Raw genomic sequence first — 16,958 nt, 5'->3', positions numbered from 1 at the left:
TGTTTAAAAAAAAGGATAAGGGATGTATTTCTACTACAGACTTACTCATACATTATCTTATGCCTATTTCTCGGTGCTTTTACTCCATTCACTGGGTTTGTAGGGACAAGCACCCAAGAAGCTTTGCCAACGGGGAGAGGACCAAAATCACTACTCATTTTAAACCACCTACCATTAAAAAAAGACTGTCTTGTACTTTACAAGAGTATATGATAAGCATCTATTTCATTTGTACTATTGCATATTGGTTTTTTTTTACAGCAGCTATATGTACTACTTCCACAGGAAATCAATCAAGAGAAATATAAATTCTTTCTACACTGCAAGTTTACAGGGTAGATAGCATCTAAGCAAGAGCTTAAAAAGACCTTTAGATGACATACCAGTGAGTCTTTTCAGGTGCAATGAAGAAAAATGATTAGATTAGGAAGCAACAAAAGCATCATATTAAATAAAACAGCAAATATAAAGTATGAGAAAATCATTGTGATTTTGTATTTAAAATAGTGTAGTAAAGGCTTCTTTGGCTTTTACTTTCAGAAATCTTTTTCTTTATTTTTATTTTTTTAACTGAGTCACCCAGAGTAAGATACACAGTTACAAAGCTGTCCATGATCAGGTTTCAGTCATACAATGATCCAACACCCATCCCTCCACCACTGTCCATTTCCGACCATAAATGACCCTAGTTTCCCTCCAGCCACTCCCCTCCCTCCACCCTCCTGCTTCTATGGTTCTATGGCAGTCTCTCTCTTTCTCTCTCTCACCCTCTCTCTCTCCCCGCCTCTCTCTCTCACCCTCTCTCTCTCTTTCCCTATATCTCTCTCTCTTGCCACTCTTCCCCCCAGCACTTGAGGCAGGTTTCCAACTGTGGACTAGTCCTCCTTGCCCTTGTTTCAGACATTATTATTACAAGACAAGGAAAATGAGGACACAGACACAATTACTAGAAGTTACTTCGAATCAAAACTATATGAAGAGAGGTTGCCAGCTGCTGTGAATATCCAAGGAGTGAGGCAAGAGCTTCAGAGATGAGGGTCATGGCATTAAATCTCAAATGATTCTCCAAGAATCTAGTTCTCCAAAGCTCTTCCAGAAGGAAAATGTGTGTCTAGTAACCATTGTATGGAAAGAAATAACAAATTATATTGAAAGCATATTGAAATAATCCTGGAAATATCTTTGGATTTCAAAGGCAAAAAAATAATCCTATGGGACAGAATCATAAAGACACTATCACCTGGCATGGAAAGAATCCAGTATGGCCTCATCCTCTCTATAGCATCATTAACAGGTGGAAGGTGTTTGAGTTAAATCTTAAAAATACCTTAGAGAAATAAGGTTTGATCCAAAAATTGTCTATGACCCAAGGAAAATAGAAGAAAAACCTGGAGGCACACAAAAACATGCTTTCACCAGTGTGCCTAGAAAAACAAAAGCAAAAACACACTTGGGTACTAGAGAGAAATACAGCTCGTAAGGCACTGGCCTTGCATGTGGACAACACAGGGTCCATCCCTGGCATCTCATATTGTGCCCTGAGCCCTGCCAGGAGTGATCTCTGAACTCAGAACCAGGTGTAAGCCCTGAACACCATCAAGTATAGCTCTCAGACAAACTAAACAAACAAAAACCAATACAACAAAAAACACTCATGAAATAGCTAAGTACAACCACAAGATGTATGTATTTACCAGAGTCAAACTGACAGCACAGAGTGGAACCAAGACAAGGACTACTGGAAAGTCATGCCTTAGCCAGGTTTATTTTCCACTGTCCTGAATTACATTGCTTCTGTAGGATCTTTTCCTCTCTCACAAGCAGTATGTAGTGCACAAGTGAGAACACTCAGGAGTTAAGGACTATTTAGAAATAGTTTAGGCAACAAACAGTAAACAAGTAGTTATGATATGAAAGGAAAATTGGGGAAAGTGTTGGGAAGCAAAGAATAAAGGTTGGCTTCAATATCTATTCTAATGTGGTCTGAAACTATATTTTATAAAATGAGTTATAGGGGCCAGAGAGATCGTACAGCTAGTAGAGCACTTGCATTGCACACAACCGGTGCAGGTTTGATCCTTGGCACCACATATGATCCCCTGAGCCCTGCCAGGAGTAATCGCTGAACTCAGAGCCAGGAGTAAGCCTGGTGCACTATCAGGTGTGGCCCCCAAACAAAAATAACACAAACCCCTAAAATTAATTATAAAAAAACGGAGCTATATATAAACAACAAAGGTGCAGACTTCAAGAATTAAGCAATGTAACCACCTAAAATCAGATGCTGAGAAAGGGAGTGAAAAGCAGATAATTTTACAATGGAGATGCAAGGCAATCTATCTAGATAAATATAGGACGAAAACTACATTATCAAGTTAGCCACACATTTTATGTGTGTGTAATATAACAATATAAAGTTTCTAAACTATCAGAAGTAATAAATATATAACAAAACAGAAGGCACAGACAATAAAGTGAATAATTTTTAAATAAAACAGAAAAACCAAAAAGGGCACTATAAACTATGCTGGTACCTATGATCAAACGTTCCTGTCATTTCAACTGCTGTTAATATACACCTGAGTTCAAACTATAAAATAAAATAATCTTACATTGGGGTTCATAAAAGATCTCAACTAGGAATAATGTTTAAAAGACACATCCAGCACTGGTGAAGGGACGGGTGTTTGAGCATTGTATAACTGAGACTTAAACCTGAAAGCTTTGTAACTTTCCACATGGTGAACTAATAAAAGAAAAAAAAAATAAAATAAAAGACACATCCAAATCAGCGTCCCTTCTAACAGGTTAAAAGTAATGTCCTGTGCAGGGGTCATAATTAATTTGTTGGTTGGTTTATTTGGGGTTACACTAAAGAGTGTCTAGAGATTACTCCTGTTTCTGTGCTCAAAAGTCACTCCTGGTAGTACCAGGGAACCATAATGGTGCAGGATATCAAATAGAAATTGATCAGATCAGAAATCATATTTTTAAAGTGAGTAGAAACTGAGTTCTAGATTGAACAAGAAAACACATTAAATACGACAAAGAAGCAGACTTTGTACCAATAAACAATAACAATAAAAAATTATGAAGGTCTCATAATTAAGGCCAAATAATACACAATCAATACTTCCAAGGCAAAAATTACAATGGGTAGAGAGAAAAATGGACTGGAGCGATAGTACAGTGGGCAGGACATTTGCCTTGCACGCGATCCAGGTTCGATTCCTCCGCCCCTCTCAGAGAGCCCGGCAAGCTACCGAGAGTATCCCGCCTGCATGGCAGAGCCTGGCAAGCTACTGTGGCATATTCAATATGCCAAAAGCAGTAACAAGTCTCACAATGGAGACGGTACTGGTCCCCGCTCAAGAAAATCAATGAACAACAGGACGACAGTGCTACAGTGCTACAAAGAGAAAAATAATATAATCATCTTGTCATTCCCTATAGGTCATTTTTTAAAATGATGCATCAAGTACCTAAATGATAAATAAATGGGAAACATACCTGGTTAACTTTGAATTCTTTACCTGGCATGTAGGAAGCAAATCTATTTTTCTAGAGCCATGAGCACTGTTCACATGAGCAATCTAGAAAATTTTCTTTGAGAAAATCCCAAAAAATTATATTTGTAAAACTAGAAAGCATAAAATAACCCTATCCCCCACTGGAAAGATACATTAAAAAATTGCTTCAATTTGAAGCAATTTTTGGGCAATGAGTAATAAAAACCAAATTGCAGAGTATTTAAAAAAATGTAAACATAATGCATATTATAACCTAATATTTATCATAAAAACTAACTGCTAGCTTTACATGTTATAAATAAATTAGGCCAAATAAAAATAAGTGAATTGAAGAAGTAACTCAGAGTTAATAAAAGAACATAATACAACCAGGTAGAATAAATAAAAATAAAAAATGAATTAAGGCATTAAAAATAACAAGATTATCAATGATCTAATTCCATAGAGAATAAAATAAAAAATACTGACTTGAAATTAAAAATGGAGAAATAACACAGGTAAAAAATTTTAAAGGATGGGGGCTGGAGTGATAGTACAGTGGGCAGGGCATTTGACCTACATGCAGCCAACCCGGGTTCGATTCCCAGCATCCCATATGGTCCCCCGAGCACTGCCAGGAGTAATTCCTGAGTGCAGAGCCAGGAGTAACCCCTGAGATCACCAGCTGTGACTCCAAAAAAGCAAAAAAAAAAAATTAAAGGATGGTATAATATATTTGGATATATATTTTTAAATGTATTATTCTGAAGCCAGAGACAATCCAGAGTAAGTCACTTGCCTTGTCTCTGGTTAGACTCCTGGCATTGCTTATGGTCCCCCAAGCACAGTTAGGAGTGAACCCTGAATAACACAGAGCCAGAATTAAGCCATGAGCTAAGCTGAGTATGACTCCACCCAATAAAAAACAATTATGTATATTATCATTAAGTATAGTTTTGTGCTAGAGATTCAACCCCAGATTTCAAGAAAATTAAACATGCACTGAATAACATTCTTAGACTAAACTTTTAAAGCACACACACACAAACAGAGACTCTCAAGATTTTTATAAGATTTATTCATCAAGGAAGCAAATGTATGATTTTTTAATATCAATATTCACTGAAAAATACCCAAAAGCAGTGATTTGGATTTTGTAAATATAGTTATAAAAAGACATAATATAATATTCTTTTTAACAAAGTATGCTTTGTATACCAACACTGGGTTTATACCCTTATTTTAAAATATAGCCTAAAATAAACAAAGTATATATAAAATATAGCCTAGCATTCTAAGTGTAAACTCCACAGACCCAGTGAGATTTTCTGTTTGAAATGACCAATTTAAAATCTATAGTTAGGAGCTGAGGCAACATTTCTACTACATGAATTACTTATAATGGCTAATGGCATCTGGTTAAAATATGAAATCAATAAAAATAATTTACTAAATCATAATTACTAAAAAAGAAAGCTCCAATCCAGTAAGCTATATTCCATTCCTCATAGGCAAGAAATTCACTTTCACATTGACCATAGCATATTTTCATCCCCTAAAACATTATGCACACACAAAGAGGGTTTTTCTTATGGGAATAAAAAAGGATGCACACATTTCACAGATTTATTCAACACCTATGAGGTAGCTATGGCCTACTCTGGCTACAGGTTAAATATTCCTGGTTGAAAGAGAATATTAATGCAAAAACAATGTCATATAAAACATATGATAAGTATAGTGAATATTCAAAGAAAATATTTGTCATTGCTATTAGAAAAAGATCTCTGGAAAAGTGACTCAAAATAGACCTCAATGGAGGAAGAATTTGCAATGGTTTTCCTGAATATACAACAGGGCCACACATACACAGTTGCTATTCCCACACACCAGTGGGTTCCACCTTGTAAACTCCTCTGTGAGGCTAAGCGATGACCTTGCAAAGAAAAATAGTTATACACTAGACAGGAACCTGCCTGTGTGTTCATCTAGCAACTTGGAGTTCACGTGAGTTTCTGCTTGAGCTGACATGAACAGAATGAAGCAAACTGCAAACATTTAATGTTAGAAGGGCCTTAAAAAACCATTTGATCCAAACTTAACCCTCAAATCCCTTCAACAACAAAAAAAAAATCACATGTAAGACCATTGAGTATAAGACAAGTGATCTGATGAGTTTCAGACTACAAGCTAGTAAGCATAAAAAGTTGTGTAAAGGGACTCTGTTTAATCTGCTGCTAACTTTAGTCAGGTCAAAACATTAGGTAAGAAGAAAACGAAATCCACAAAGATGCCTTCTACCATTTCCCCATTCATATCAAAATCCTTAGAATGAGTATGTTTCTCTGTTCCAAAGAAACACTTGAGACTAATTATAATAGAGGTGTGGGTTCATTACTCTCATGTCTGTGTAGAGGTAACCATAGCCCATTAGGAAAAGAAACAAGCAAAAGAGCATGTTAGATGATATTTTTACAAAAGACTACCATAGGAAATGTATTCATGCCCAAATATAAATGCACAGGACAGGACTAGCATAATTTCTGAGAATCAGATTTTAGATAAAATTTGGACATTACATGGGCAGAAGCGTAAAGTAAAAGGCTGCAATCCCTCCCTCACTCCTCCAAATTATTGCAATCTCAAGCAATAGTAGTTATGTTAGCATTGCTTAAATAGGAAATTAAGAAAATATCCACTGATGGTCACAGCCCTGAGTAGTATAGCAGCAAGGTACCTGTCTGAAGAATTCCTCCAGGAGTGACATTGTCCAGCGATGATGGAGCTCCCATGCTTTTGCTGGGTGGCTAATGTCTGCTGTGTGCAACATTAGGGATAGCGCTTTGGGCTTCTCAATTCTGAAACCCAAAGAACAAAAACAGATAAGGACCAAACTGTCAGAATCTCCAAAAGAGAAAAAATTTATTAAATGTCATCCCTTCCATTCTTCCATTTTAAAACTGACTTCAGCTGAACTGGCAAAACACATCATTTCATCCTATACTTTCAATATTCTTCAGCCTGGTTTCCCTGTTTATTGAACTGGACATCTCAAAAGTGGACTCAATCTATTTCTGCAACGACTGCAGTTTTCAAAAAGACATAAAGAATGATTTGTATGGGTAGTCTCTGAGTGACTCATTAGCTTCACAAGGGAAATATTAAATTCCAATGGAGGGAAACTGTTTCTGACTTATGACCTCCGTTGTTCCTGATGAGGCACTATCAGTGGCATGTACAATAGGAAGCTCTTTCTGTGAAAATCTCTCCTTGATGAGACCACTCAAAGTTCTGCGGATGTGCTTAGAAGGCACATCAGCATAATTACCAGTCCTGGCACCCATGCAAGCAGCAGGATGTCACAGGCCTACTCACGCTTCTGGCTGCTGCAGGGCTGTCTTCATTGCTTTGATTTGTTGGAAATGACAAGACATATCCGTGGCCATCACCATCTCAATCACCAAGGTCCGAAACTCCCTTTTAGAAATATCCCATAGAGGGGGAAAAAAAAAGAACAGAATGTTTACAAATGGAGAGTGAAAATGAGTTTTCTTGCTATCTGAGTCAAAGTTAATTATGTGTGACATTTCTAATCTATTTTGACACTACTAGGGCATGTATTTGAGTTCATTTATCATAAATATACAGAGCACATGTGTCATTTGGAAAATTCAGAGAAAACAATTCCAAATAGTACAGAGAGCCCCTATATATTCTCCATCTCCTGCAGAGCTCCCCATCTCCTGCAGAGCTTCCCTTATTATTATCATGATTATTATTATGTTGCATTAGTATGGTACATTTGTTACAACTGATAAGCCAACATTAAAAAATAAGTTAGCTCAAGTCCATAGTTTACATTCCAGTTCACTGGTCATGTTGCACAGCTCCGAGTTTTGACAAATGCATGTCATGTATCCAGCATTACAATTTCACACACAATAATTTCAAGAGTCTAAATTTCCCTGTCCTTTAGTTATTCACTCCTCTTGCCCTCCCCCAGCAATTCCCAAACTGCCTTTTCTACTGTCTCTAGAAATTTTATTGAAGTATGATTTACATTTGATAAATTGCTTCCATCTAGAATGTACAATATGACGGGTTTTAGCAGTTGAACACCACCACAATATAATACTGAAAATTTCCATCACCTTCAACTCTTTAGTAATTAACCCCGTCCTCTGCCCACAGGTTCTCAGAAACCTTAGATCTCACTAGATCAGTTACTTTTCTTACATATAGCTTTATTCAATGGTAGAAAATGCAAATGATCAAAAGACATAGATGTGTTGATGAATATATATATGTATAGTGTATACATACAAATACATATCTTGAACTAGATGCCTTAATATTAGAACTCACATAGCAACATAGAAGCATAGACTTACAAACAACATTAAGTAGTGAAAATATTTCCATTACTTAAGACTTTGCAATTATAATACATGCAAATAACCTCACCATAATATGCCATTTGCCTTAATTTTGGTAAGGTGATAGAAAGTTTTTAAAAAATTATAAATCAAAGCTTTTATGGAAAGTTTAAAACAATTTATAAATCAAAGCTTTTATGGGTGTATTTTTCAGTACCAGAGAGCAAACCTGGGACATATGTTCTACTACTGAGTCCCAGTCCCAGTTCCTAAACTATTTATCTGCAAACGCTACACATAATTTGAAGCTTATTGCTTAACCACATATTATTGGCTTATAGGTCCCAAATATCCTGCTATTCTGCTCATTCAAAAAAAACCTTTCCTTTGTTCCTCAAATTGATCTTTATTTTTACATTTTTTTTAATTAAAGAACTGTGACTTACAAAGTTGATCATTGTGTTTTAGACATTATTTCAACACAAATCCCACTGCTAATGTCAACTGCCCTCTACCAGTGTTCCCATATTCCTGCCACATCGCTGTCCCTAATCACCAGTGTAATTGAAACCCTGGTGCCTGTTCACCCATTGATTCTCATTCTCTTCTTCCCCCATTGATTCCTTTCCTTCCCTCTCCTCTCTGAACACTGGGGTCAAGGGATCTAGACATCCCCCTTTAACTACTGTGTACTTCCTCGTCCAGTATTCTATGTACCATAGTTTATCTGTCTTTTCAAGTTCACTGATTCTTTCTTCTGTCTTTTCCAGCTTGCTACTTAGTCAATGTCATGAACTAGAAATTTACATATTTCACATTTTAGTTCTAAAGTTCTGTTTGCTCTTGCTTATATTCTCACTTTATTGATGAATTTTATCATGCTTTATTTATTGCAATTATGGTTTATTTCACTAGGCATAAGAATGGCTTTAAAATGTTTTATCTGATCATTCCAAATCTTTGAACTGCACTACTGATTGTCTTTTCTTTTGCAAAGAAATCTGTCTCCTGATCTGTGCATGCCATTTAGATTGTATCCTGAAAATAAATATTTTTGCTTAGATACCACACTAATATTGTTCAGAATAGAATTGCTATTTTTGTGCTAATAGACAATTGACCTATTTGATTCAAAATACAAATTCTGTACTGCTTCAGTGAGTAATACATCAGATCCCAGATCAGTCTGCTCCATATATTTTGGGCTCAAAATCAACAGGATACCTAAACATGGTCAATACATAGAATTAGTGTTACTATTTGACTCTTCTGTGATTCCAACTTACTCTCCACAGATATGTGGCCGCTCATCCAGAAAGATGGTGGAGCATTTTGTACAGTTACAAAGAGCATTACTCACCAAGTGTTGCTGCTCTGAGTCAGACTGATTCAGGTGGTTTAACATCTTTGTATTTTACCCAGAGTTGGTAATTATATTTGCAGGAGGACTGGTTTATTAGCATCCTGTTATATATCAAAAGTGGTTTTTCAAGTAACTCCACTTTGGATTTCTTGTCTGTTTGTTTTGCTTGTTTGCTACTGTCCCATACCCCGCTGCACCTAGAGATCACTCCTGGAACGGCTCTGGGGACCACGTGGGAGGATGTGAGGGATGGATCCAGGTAGGCTGCACACAGGCAAGCATCCTGCCCACTGCACTTTTGCTCCAGCCTCTGTAACTTCATTTTAAAAGTCAATAACTAGTAACTTAAACAAAAGTCCCTAAAAAGACTAGTCAGATATTGCAACAAAACAAAACAGATATTAAAACAAAAATCTATCAGATATTAAATTTGCTTTCTTAGAAAGACATAATACCCATCACTAATTATTTTGGGGCTAAAAGACTTAATAGACTGAGAGTCCTAAATAATGTTAATTTATTATCTTATTATTATAATTTATATTCATTCCATAATAATGACTATATTGTGATAATAACACTGTCTTGATAAATTGCACGCAAACATTAAATACAATAGAAATAAGACATTTTAAAGCTGTACTTTAAATGGAACGAGTAGCACCCTCAATTTATGTAACTTATATTAGAAAATCATCACCCACACAATAGAGAGTATAACCAAAGCATGGTGTTACATGCTCTAGCAATAAAACATCAGTATGTTTACCTGAGATACTCTATAGTTCTAAATCAAATATATTCCACCCCTAGAGACAATAAAATTGTTCTAAACCAATAAAGACAAACACATAAGCTTAGTATATGAGCATATTTCATTATATCCTTAAGTGACTAGATGAGTCTTAAAAGGAATTAAGGGTGGGGTGGTTTGCTTCCAAGCAATGCTCAGGGATCTTGAGATCACTTACAGAGATAAGTCCCAACCAGAACAGACAATTCAATGCTCAATCCCAGGAATGCACTGGAGCTCTGGCCCTTGTTTCTGGTCCATCCTAGTATTGGCGCCTAGTGTAGGGATCCTTCAGGAATATACCAGGCAATGCTCAGGGACCATGAAATGCCAGTGGGCTGGTTCCTACATGCAAGGAAAATGCTCTGATCCTTTGAGCTATTTCTCCAGGGCCTTGGTCTCTTTTATACTAAATTGACCATGTTTGCTAAACTCTGATCACAGATAATACTCAAACTTACAACTTATACATTATGAATACCCACAAAGGAGCTAATGATAAACTATTAGCATGGTTTCCCTGATGTACACCAGTGAGTTCCAATGTGAACTAACATGCCATAGTTTATGCCTAGTGATTCTGGGTTTATATTGCCAACTCAGGTCTCACAAACCTAGCAGCAAAGCGTATGAGTCTTACTCTATGCTAGAGTAAAATTACAAACAATAATGCAAAATTTCTGGCAAAACTACAGTTGAATAAGAGTAGGGAATCCTTAGCAAAAATACAGACAGTAGAGGAGGCAAATTCACACTTTGTAAATATAATAACTATACAGGCTGTTGGGTTCTTTTTTGATTTTCAAAAAGGCAGGAATGTTCATTATCTGAACAACCCTCACAAAATTTCTTTAAAACCATGAGGTATCAGAATATGCTTGAAACAGTTCTTTGCCATTTTAAAATCATTTATAATACCTTTCTTAGCAATTAAATTGGACAGAGGATTCCTTTCCCCATAAGATATACTGAAAAACTGTTTTTTAGGGGGCGGAGCGATAGCACAGCGGGTAGGGCGTTTGCCTTGCACGCGGCCAACCTGGGTTCGATCCCCGGCATCCCATATGGTCCCCCAAGCACCACCAGGAGTAATTCCTGAGTGCAAAGCCAGGAGTAACCCCTGAGCATCGCTGGGTGTGACCCAAAAAGCAAAAAAAAAAAACTGTTTTTTAAATTCTTTATACTACTTTCCCATAAAATTCAGCAGAATACTCCCAGTTTCAAAGCTCTAAAGTTAAATTCAAACTGATTCCCAAGCTTTATTAGAAATTAGTTTCATATTAATGGTTTTCTATGCCTTATTTCTCTGAACCTTTATATAATGACCAGCAGAAAAGCAACAGACAATAATTTAATGAAAATACAAATACAATCTGCAGCACAATGATACAAGAATTTGAAAGAATTCAATAATTTTGACTATAAGTTTTGTAGGGCTGGAGCGACAGCACAGCGGGTAGGGTGTTTGCCTTGCACATGGCCGCCCTGGGTCTGATTCCTCTGCCCCTCTTAGAGACCCTGTCAAGCTACTGAGAGTATCTCGTCTGCATGGCAGAGCCTGGCAAGCTACCCGTGGCGTATTAGATATGCCAAAAACAATAACAATAAGTCTCACATGGAGATGTTACTGGTGCCCACTCGAACAAATCGATGAGCAACACGATGACAGTGACAGTAACAGTGACAAGTTTTGTAATACCCTGATCTGTATTTATAGCTACAATGTTTTGCAGGTGTGCTCTATATGTCACAGTGCATGATGAATATTTTAAACAGGTAGTATCATTTATGATGACTGTAACCAAATCAATGGTAAAATGTTATCTCTTTTCTAGGAATTAAAATTTGAACGATGTGAAGGGATTGAGTCACTTCCTATATGGCATAGACTGGTGTCCATATCAAATTGAGGTGCTGATAAATTCAATGTGTTTTCAGCAAGGGGATTATGTTTCTGTGATAATTTGGGTGGTGTCAAGCAAATTTTCTTTAAACATCCTGAGAGAATATTTTAGAAATTCAAATCATGTATGAGGTGAAAAAGTATTATATGCTAAAATTCAGCTTTAAAAAACTAATATTAAATATAACACCTGTTTCCTAAGAAAACAAGCAGCATCAGTGTTCAAAGCACTGAAAATATACTTGAGTATTTGTGAAGTGGCAGAGAAGTGGGAGAGAAGCAGCAATACAATTTTTAGACAGAATATTACTTCCTCAGCGGTAGCAAATTTCATCTCACTGTCTTTCCCTGGCCTCCAAATCTCTCCATCTTTTCCTTACCTCCAGTCATCCTTTGAGAGGTTAATCAAGATATTCATTTCCTCATCCTCTTGCAGAAGGCGGTAAGCTGCACTTAAGTGGTGATTTTCCAATACAGATCTATCATTGTACAGAATAGCTGGATCAGATCTAAATAGAGAGACAAGCAGAGTAACTCAGGATGTGCAACAATGGGATTTTCTGCAGAACTGTCCAAGGCAGACTGAATCCTCCCTTCTACACCCAACTATGATTTTTGTCTGCATATTGTTTATATCAACCAAAAAGACTGGCACGCTGCATATTTTTTGGTTATTTACAGCAATACCAATATTATTATTTTACTATTCTATTGCTGCTATATGATGCCCTCTCCTCTGTTCCTCCATAGGTCTTTCCCCTGCTTCAGCACCCTCAGCACCTCTGCCAACCATATCTCAGGGTTATCACTGTATCACTGTCATCCAGTTGTTCATCAATTTACTCAAGTGGGCACCAGTAACGTCTCCACTTATCCCAGCCCTGAGATTTTAGCAGCCTCTCCTTACTTGTCTTTCCCAATGATTGGAGGCTCTTTCAGGGTCAAGGAAATGAGACCTGTTATTGTTACTGTTTTTGACATAACGAATATGCCATGGGGAGAAGGCCAGGCTCTGCCGTGCAGGTGGGATACTCTCGGTAGCTTGCTGGGCTCTCCAAAAGGCATATATATATATTTCCCTCTATGATGATGTGTCATGCGGCTAGTCAGGGCACCCTACATATAATTAATAGATGGATGGAGAGTCTCAATGTCAATATTCAAGTACAAAATATGTTATATACAACCTGAAAATTCTTTGAAAACTATTCTCTAATCTTCTCTCAATTATCTGGCTAACCTTCTCTCAATTATCTGGACTAATAGAAAGGTTGAGTTTTTAAACTGTAGGCCAAATAAATTTTCCCATAACCTTTCATTTTCTGTATTTGCAAACCATAAGGCCCAAAAGGAAAGAGAGGTATAGAGGGAGAAGGGGGAAGGGAGAGAGAGAAAGAAGGAGAAGGAGACAGAGATTGAGGGAGAGGGAGAGAGAGAGAAGGAGGGAGGGAAAAGGAGGGAAGGGGGAATACAATAGAGGCAAGCGGTGGGGTGGGGGAGCGGGAAGGAAACTGGGACCATTAGTGGTGAAAATGTTAAACAGGTGAAGGGACGGGTGCTGGAACATTGCATGACTGAAACCCAATCATGACCAACTTTGTAACTGTGTATATCACTGTGATTCAATTAAAATATTTTTTAAAAATCAAATTTCCCCCAATTTTCTGAAATTACTTTTTAATTTAAAAATATATGTTTTATAGCAGCTACACCTCATAGTGTGTGGGTAGGTGATCCTGGGATCAATTGTGGCATTCTTAGCCCAATGGCTTGGACCTGACGGTTTTGTGCTCAGGTCCTGCAGCGATGGTGCAGGGGAGCCATAGGGTGTCAAATAGCAAACTCAGGGACCCACACCTGAGACAGGTGTCTATCACGTATGCTATTACACTTGTTGTTCAGCTTTTATTTGACTTAGTAAAACTCTTGTTTATTCTAGTTGCAGTTCTCTATAGTTTACAGGTTTTCTGGTACTAGCTTGATCTTAAAACTTGGTATTGAAAGGAATGGGAAAATGGCACAGGGGTTAGTTATGCATGTCCCTGTCTCCGATCCCATACGTGACTCCACAAGTCCACTGAGCATAGTTGGTGTTACCCTGGAGGTCACTCAACCATGAAAGGGATCTCAGCACAACTGGCCCATCTTGCTGAGAATTGCCTTTGGTCCATTGAGCAGTGCTTGAAGATCACCCTCCCAAAATGTTTCACTGTATAACTGTATCACTGTCATCCTGTTGTTCATTGATTTGTTTGAGTCGGTGCTAGTAACATCTCCATTCACCCTTGTCGAGTGCTAGTCTAGCATAATGGTGTACTGGGGGCTCTTTAGGGGAATGAGGACTGTCGTTGTTACGATTTTTGGTATATCAAGTATGCCACGGGTAGCTTGCCAGGATCTGCCGTGTGGGTGAAATACTCTCGGTGGCTTGCCGGGCTCTCTGAGAGGGACTGAGACTTTTGAGGCCGCCTCTAGTCACCTTTACAGGTGTTCCCGGTATACTGAATGTAAGCTTTTGGTCAACTGGCATGTTGTAACGAACTGCACACTGACAAACATGCACCTGCCTGTGTATCTGGGTGGCACCAAACATAGAAAATTGAGACTAAAGAATATAAGGATTACATGGCAATCACTAGTCACTTTCTTCAAGACTGCTGCACATCCAAATGATACCAAACATGAAACTATATTATGTCAGCACATAATTTAAGATGAAATTTTAGATTAGCTAGAGATTATTTGTTTCTTATCAGTAAGTCAGATACATAATGACAGTTTTTCAAACTCCACAGTAAGTAAGGAGCTAGACTGAGATGAAAGCGAGATCTTTGAATATTTTTCTTTTTGGTTTGCTAATACATTTTAAATGTTTTATTTTAAATATTTACAATCACATGCATATTTGTTCCATTTCAAATGTATGATAATATATCAACTGCATCAAAAAACAATCTCCAATAAATTTAGACATTTTCTTGTCATATTCTTATAAAGGCAATATCCTCCCACTTTATTTATTTGTTCATTTTATTGAATCACCCTGACATACAGTTATAAAACAGAAAACTTTCATGTCTGAGTTTCAGTCATACAATGATCAAACACCCATCCCTCCACCAGTGTACATTTTCCACCACCAATGTCCCCAGTAAACACCCTCCCCTCCCCCACCCCGCCACCCATCCTACCCCTTCCCTTGGAAGGCAAGCTACTGAACTCTAAAATAACTTTTAGAACTAGAGAGGTAGAACAAAAGTTAAGGCACTTTCTTGGCATGTGGCCAACCCCAACTTCATCTGCAGTATTACATATGGCCCCACAAACACTGCTGGGAGTAACTCCCAAACACAGAGGCCAGGATTAAACACAGAGCATGGTGGGAAGTGGCCCCAATTCCTCATGTCTCCCCAAATTAAGAACAAGTAACATGCACCCATCACTCGCCAAGTTTGGGACTATATTCAGCATAAGTTTAAAGTTTAAGACAACCTTTTGTCCATCAAAGGGCAATGAACCTGATCAAAGGCTCAGTTTACTGAAAACGAATCACAAGAGCTGAGATGCTTGAGATAACATTCTGTTGAAGGTCAGTGTCTAAATTTCATTACAAAGCACGATTAACTGAAAAATCACTGGAATATACCTCTTCAGTAGAGGTTATACCAATCATGCAAAATTCTGAGGTGAAAGATCTGATCTTTTTTGCTATGTAAAGCTCCAGTGGATTTATATTTTGTGATATTGCCCTTTTCCAATTCCTATAATTAAGCCATTTCTCTCTCAATGAAAACTGATTTTGATAGTGGCTTCCAGTCAAGATCCCTGTACAACTGTTGCCCTACTTCATTTCAGCCATTTTTATCACCAACCCCTATCCTCAGAGCAAGAGTCCCACTTGCAAACAGCCATTAGCCAGAGCTACTCTGTGGAATTCCATGAATGTACAGGACTGTGAAGCAGATCTTTGTGACAGAACTATTACAGGCTGCTTCACAGCAGCTGAGTCTACTCTGAGAGTAGAGCAAGACCGAAAAATGCAGCAAGCAGCGCACATCCTTTTGTCCACTCCCACCCTATTAAATCCCTTCTGAATAGGGATCAGATAATATTGTCTTCTTTTGTAAGTTCCATAATTAAGTGCTGCCTTCACTAAATACACGGAGACTGATTTTATGAGTACAAATCTATCTGGAGTGTGCACCTGCTTTTTAAAATGTAATAGGAAAATATTTATTGGGTGTTTGAACTCTCATTCTTCCCTGCATGGTTCTTTGTCTCTACTTTGCTACTTGGCCCAAGATGCTAGATTTTAAAATCCCCATGTTAAGACTTGGGCCTACTGTCATATTCTCTCTGTTTTGTATCACCATCTTAAGAGAAAGCAAGTGTTTAGGCCAGAGAGGACAGAGAAGCTGATTTCCACTAATGGAATTCTATGCTCACAAATATGAAAAGTAAAACTATAATCTGATGAGAAAAATATATATCAAAGTTGATTGATTATGTCTACTATAGTCAACAGGTCTGGTGTGGGGCACTTGGGCAATATTAATCATCTCCCTCAAGGTTTGTTTTTACCTGTGCTGTTTATTAGAAAGGGTATGCATGGTGGAGACATTTGCATAAGAGGTCTAACTGCCCCAAGCACGTGCCAGGGGGCAACATAAGCACTTAACAGAGCAAAGAAGACATCAGATGGGAAGAACATCACCAGGTTCCCAGAGATCAGGTATTACTCAATTATTGTTAATGCCAATAGAAACCATCCAATCTCTGCTCGTCCTAATTTTGTTTATATGGCATTTGCATCACTACATAAACCATTCCACCTCCTTTGGGAAGTAAAGTATGCACTGTATATACATAACTCAACAAACAGCAAGCATCATAATACCAAGAAAAAAAAAAGATGGTATTCAGACAGGGCGTGAATAAAATATAAGAATTAGGAGCTGATGGCTTCTTAAACTCTAATTCTTAATTGAAGCTGACTCACCAATCTCTCATTTAA

At 37.6% G+C, this 16,958-nt stretch overlaps 1 protein-coding gene across 7 annotated transcripts in view; it reads right to left on the bottom strand.

The window, feature by feature from the left end:
* The window catches only part of PDE1C (phosphodiesterase 1C), a 645,533-nt gene that overhangs the window by 94,087 nt on the left and 534,488 nt on the right, over window positions 1–16,958 (bottom strand). For all 7 annotated transcript variants that reach the window (XM_055138682.1, XM_055138699.1, XM_055138691.1 and 4 more), the window contains 3 exons: window positions 12,325–12,453; window positions 6,885–6,986; window positions 6,247–6,367 (listed from right to left, as the gene is read on the bottom strand). In XM_055138682.1, the coding sequence (XP_054994657.1) occupies window positions 6,247–6,367; window positions 6,885–6,986; window positions 12,325–12,453 (352 nt within the window). The remainder of the gene's footprint in view (window positions 1–6,246; window positions 6,368–6,884; window positions 6,987–12,324; window positions 12,454–16,958) is intronic.

The sequence above is a fragment of the Sorex araneus genome, chromosome 1 (genome assembly GCF_027595985.1).
Source record: "Sorex araneus isolate mSorAra2 chromosome 1, mSorAra2.pri, whole genome shotgun sequence".
Classification (NCBI taxonomy): domain Eukaryota; kingdom Metazoa; phylum Chordata; class Mammalia; order Eulipotyphla; family Soricidae; genus Sorex; species Sorex araneus.
The sequence above is the reverse complement of the archived record's forward strand: the minus strand, read 5'-3'. Positions and strand labels throughout refer to the sequence as shown.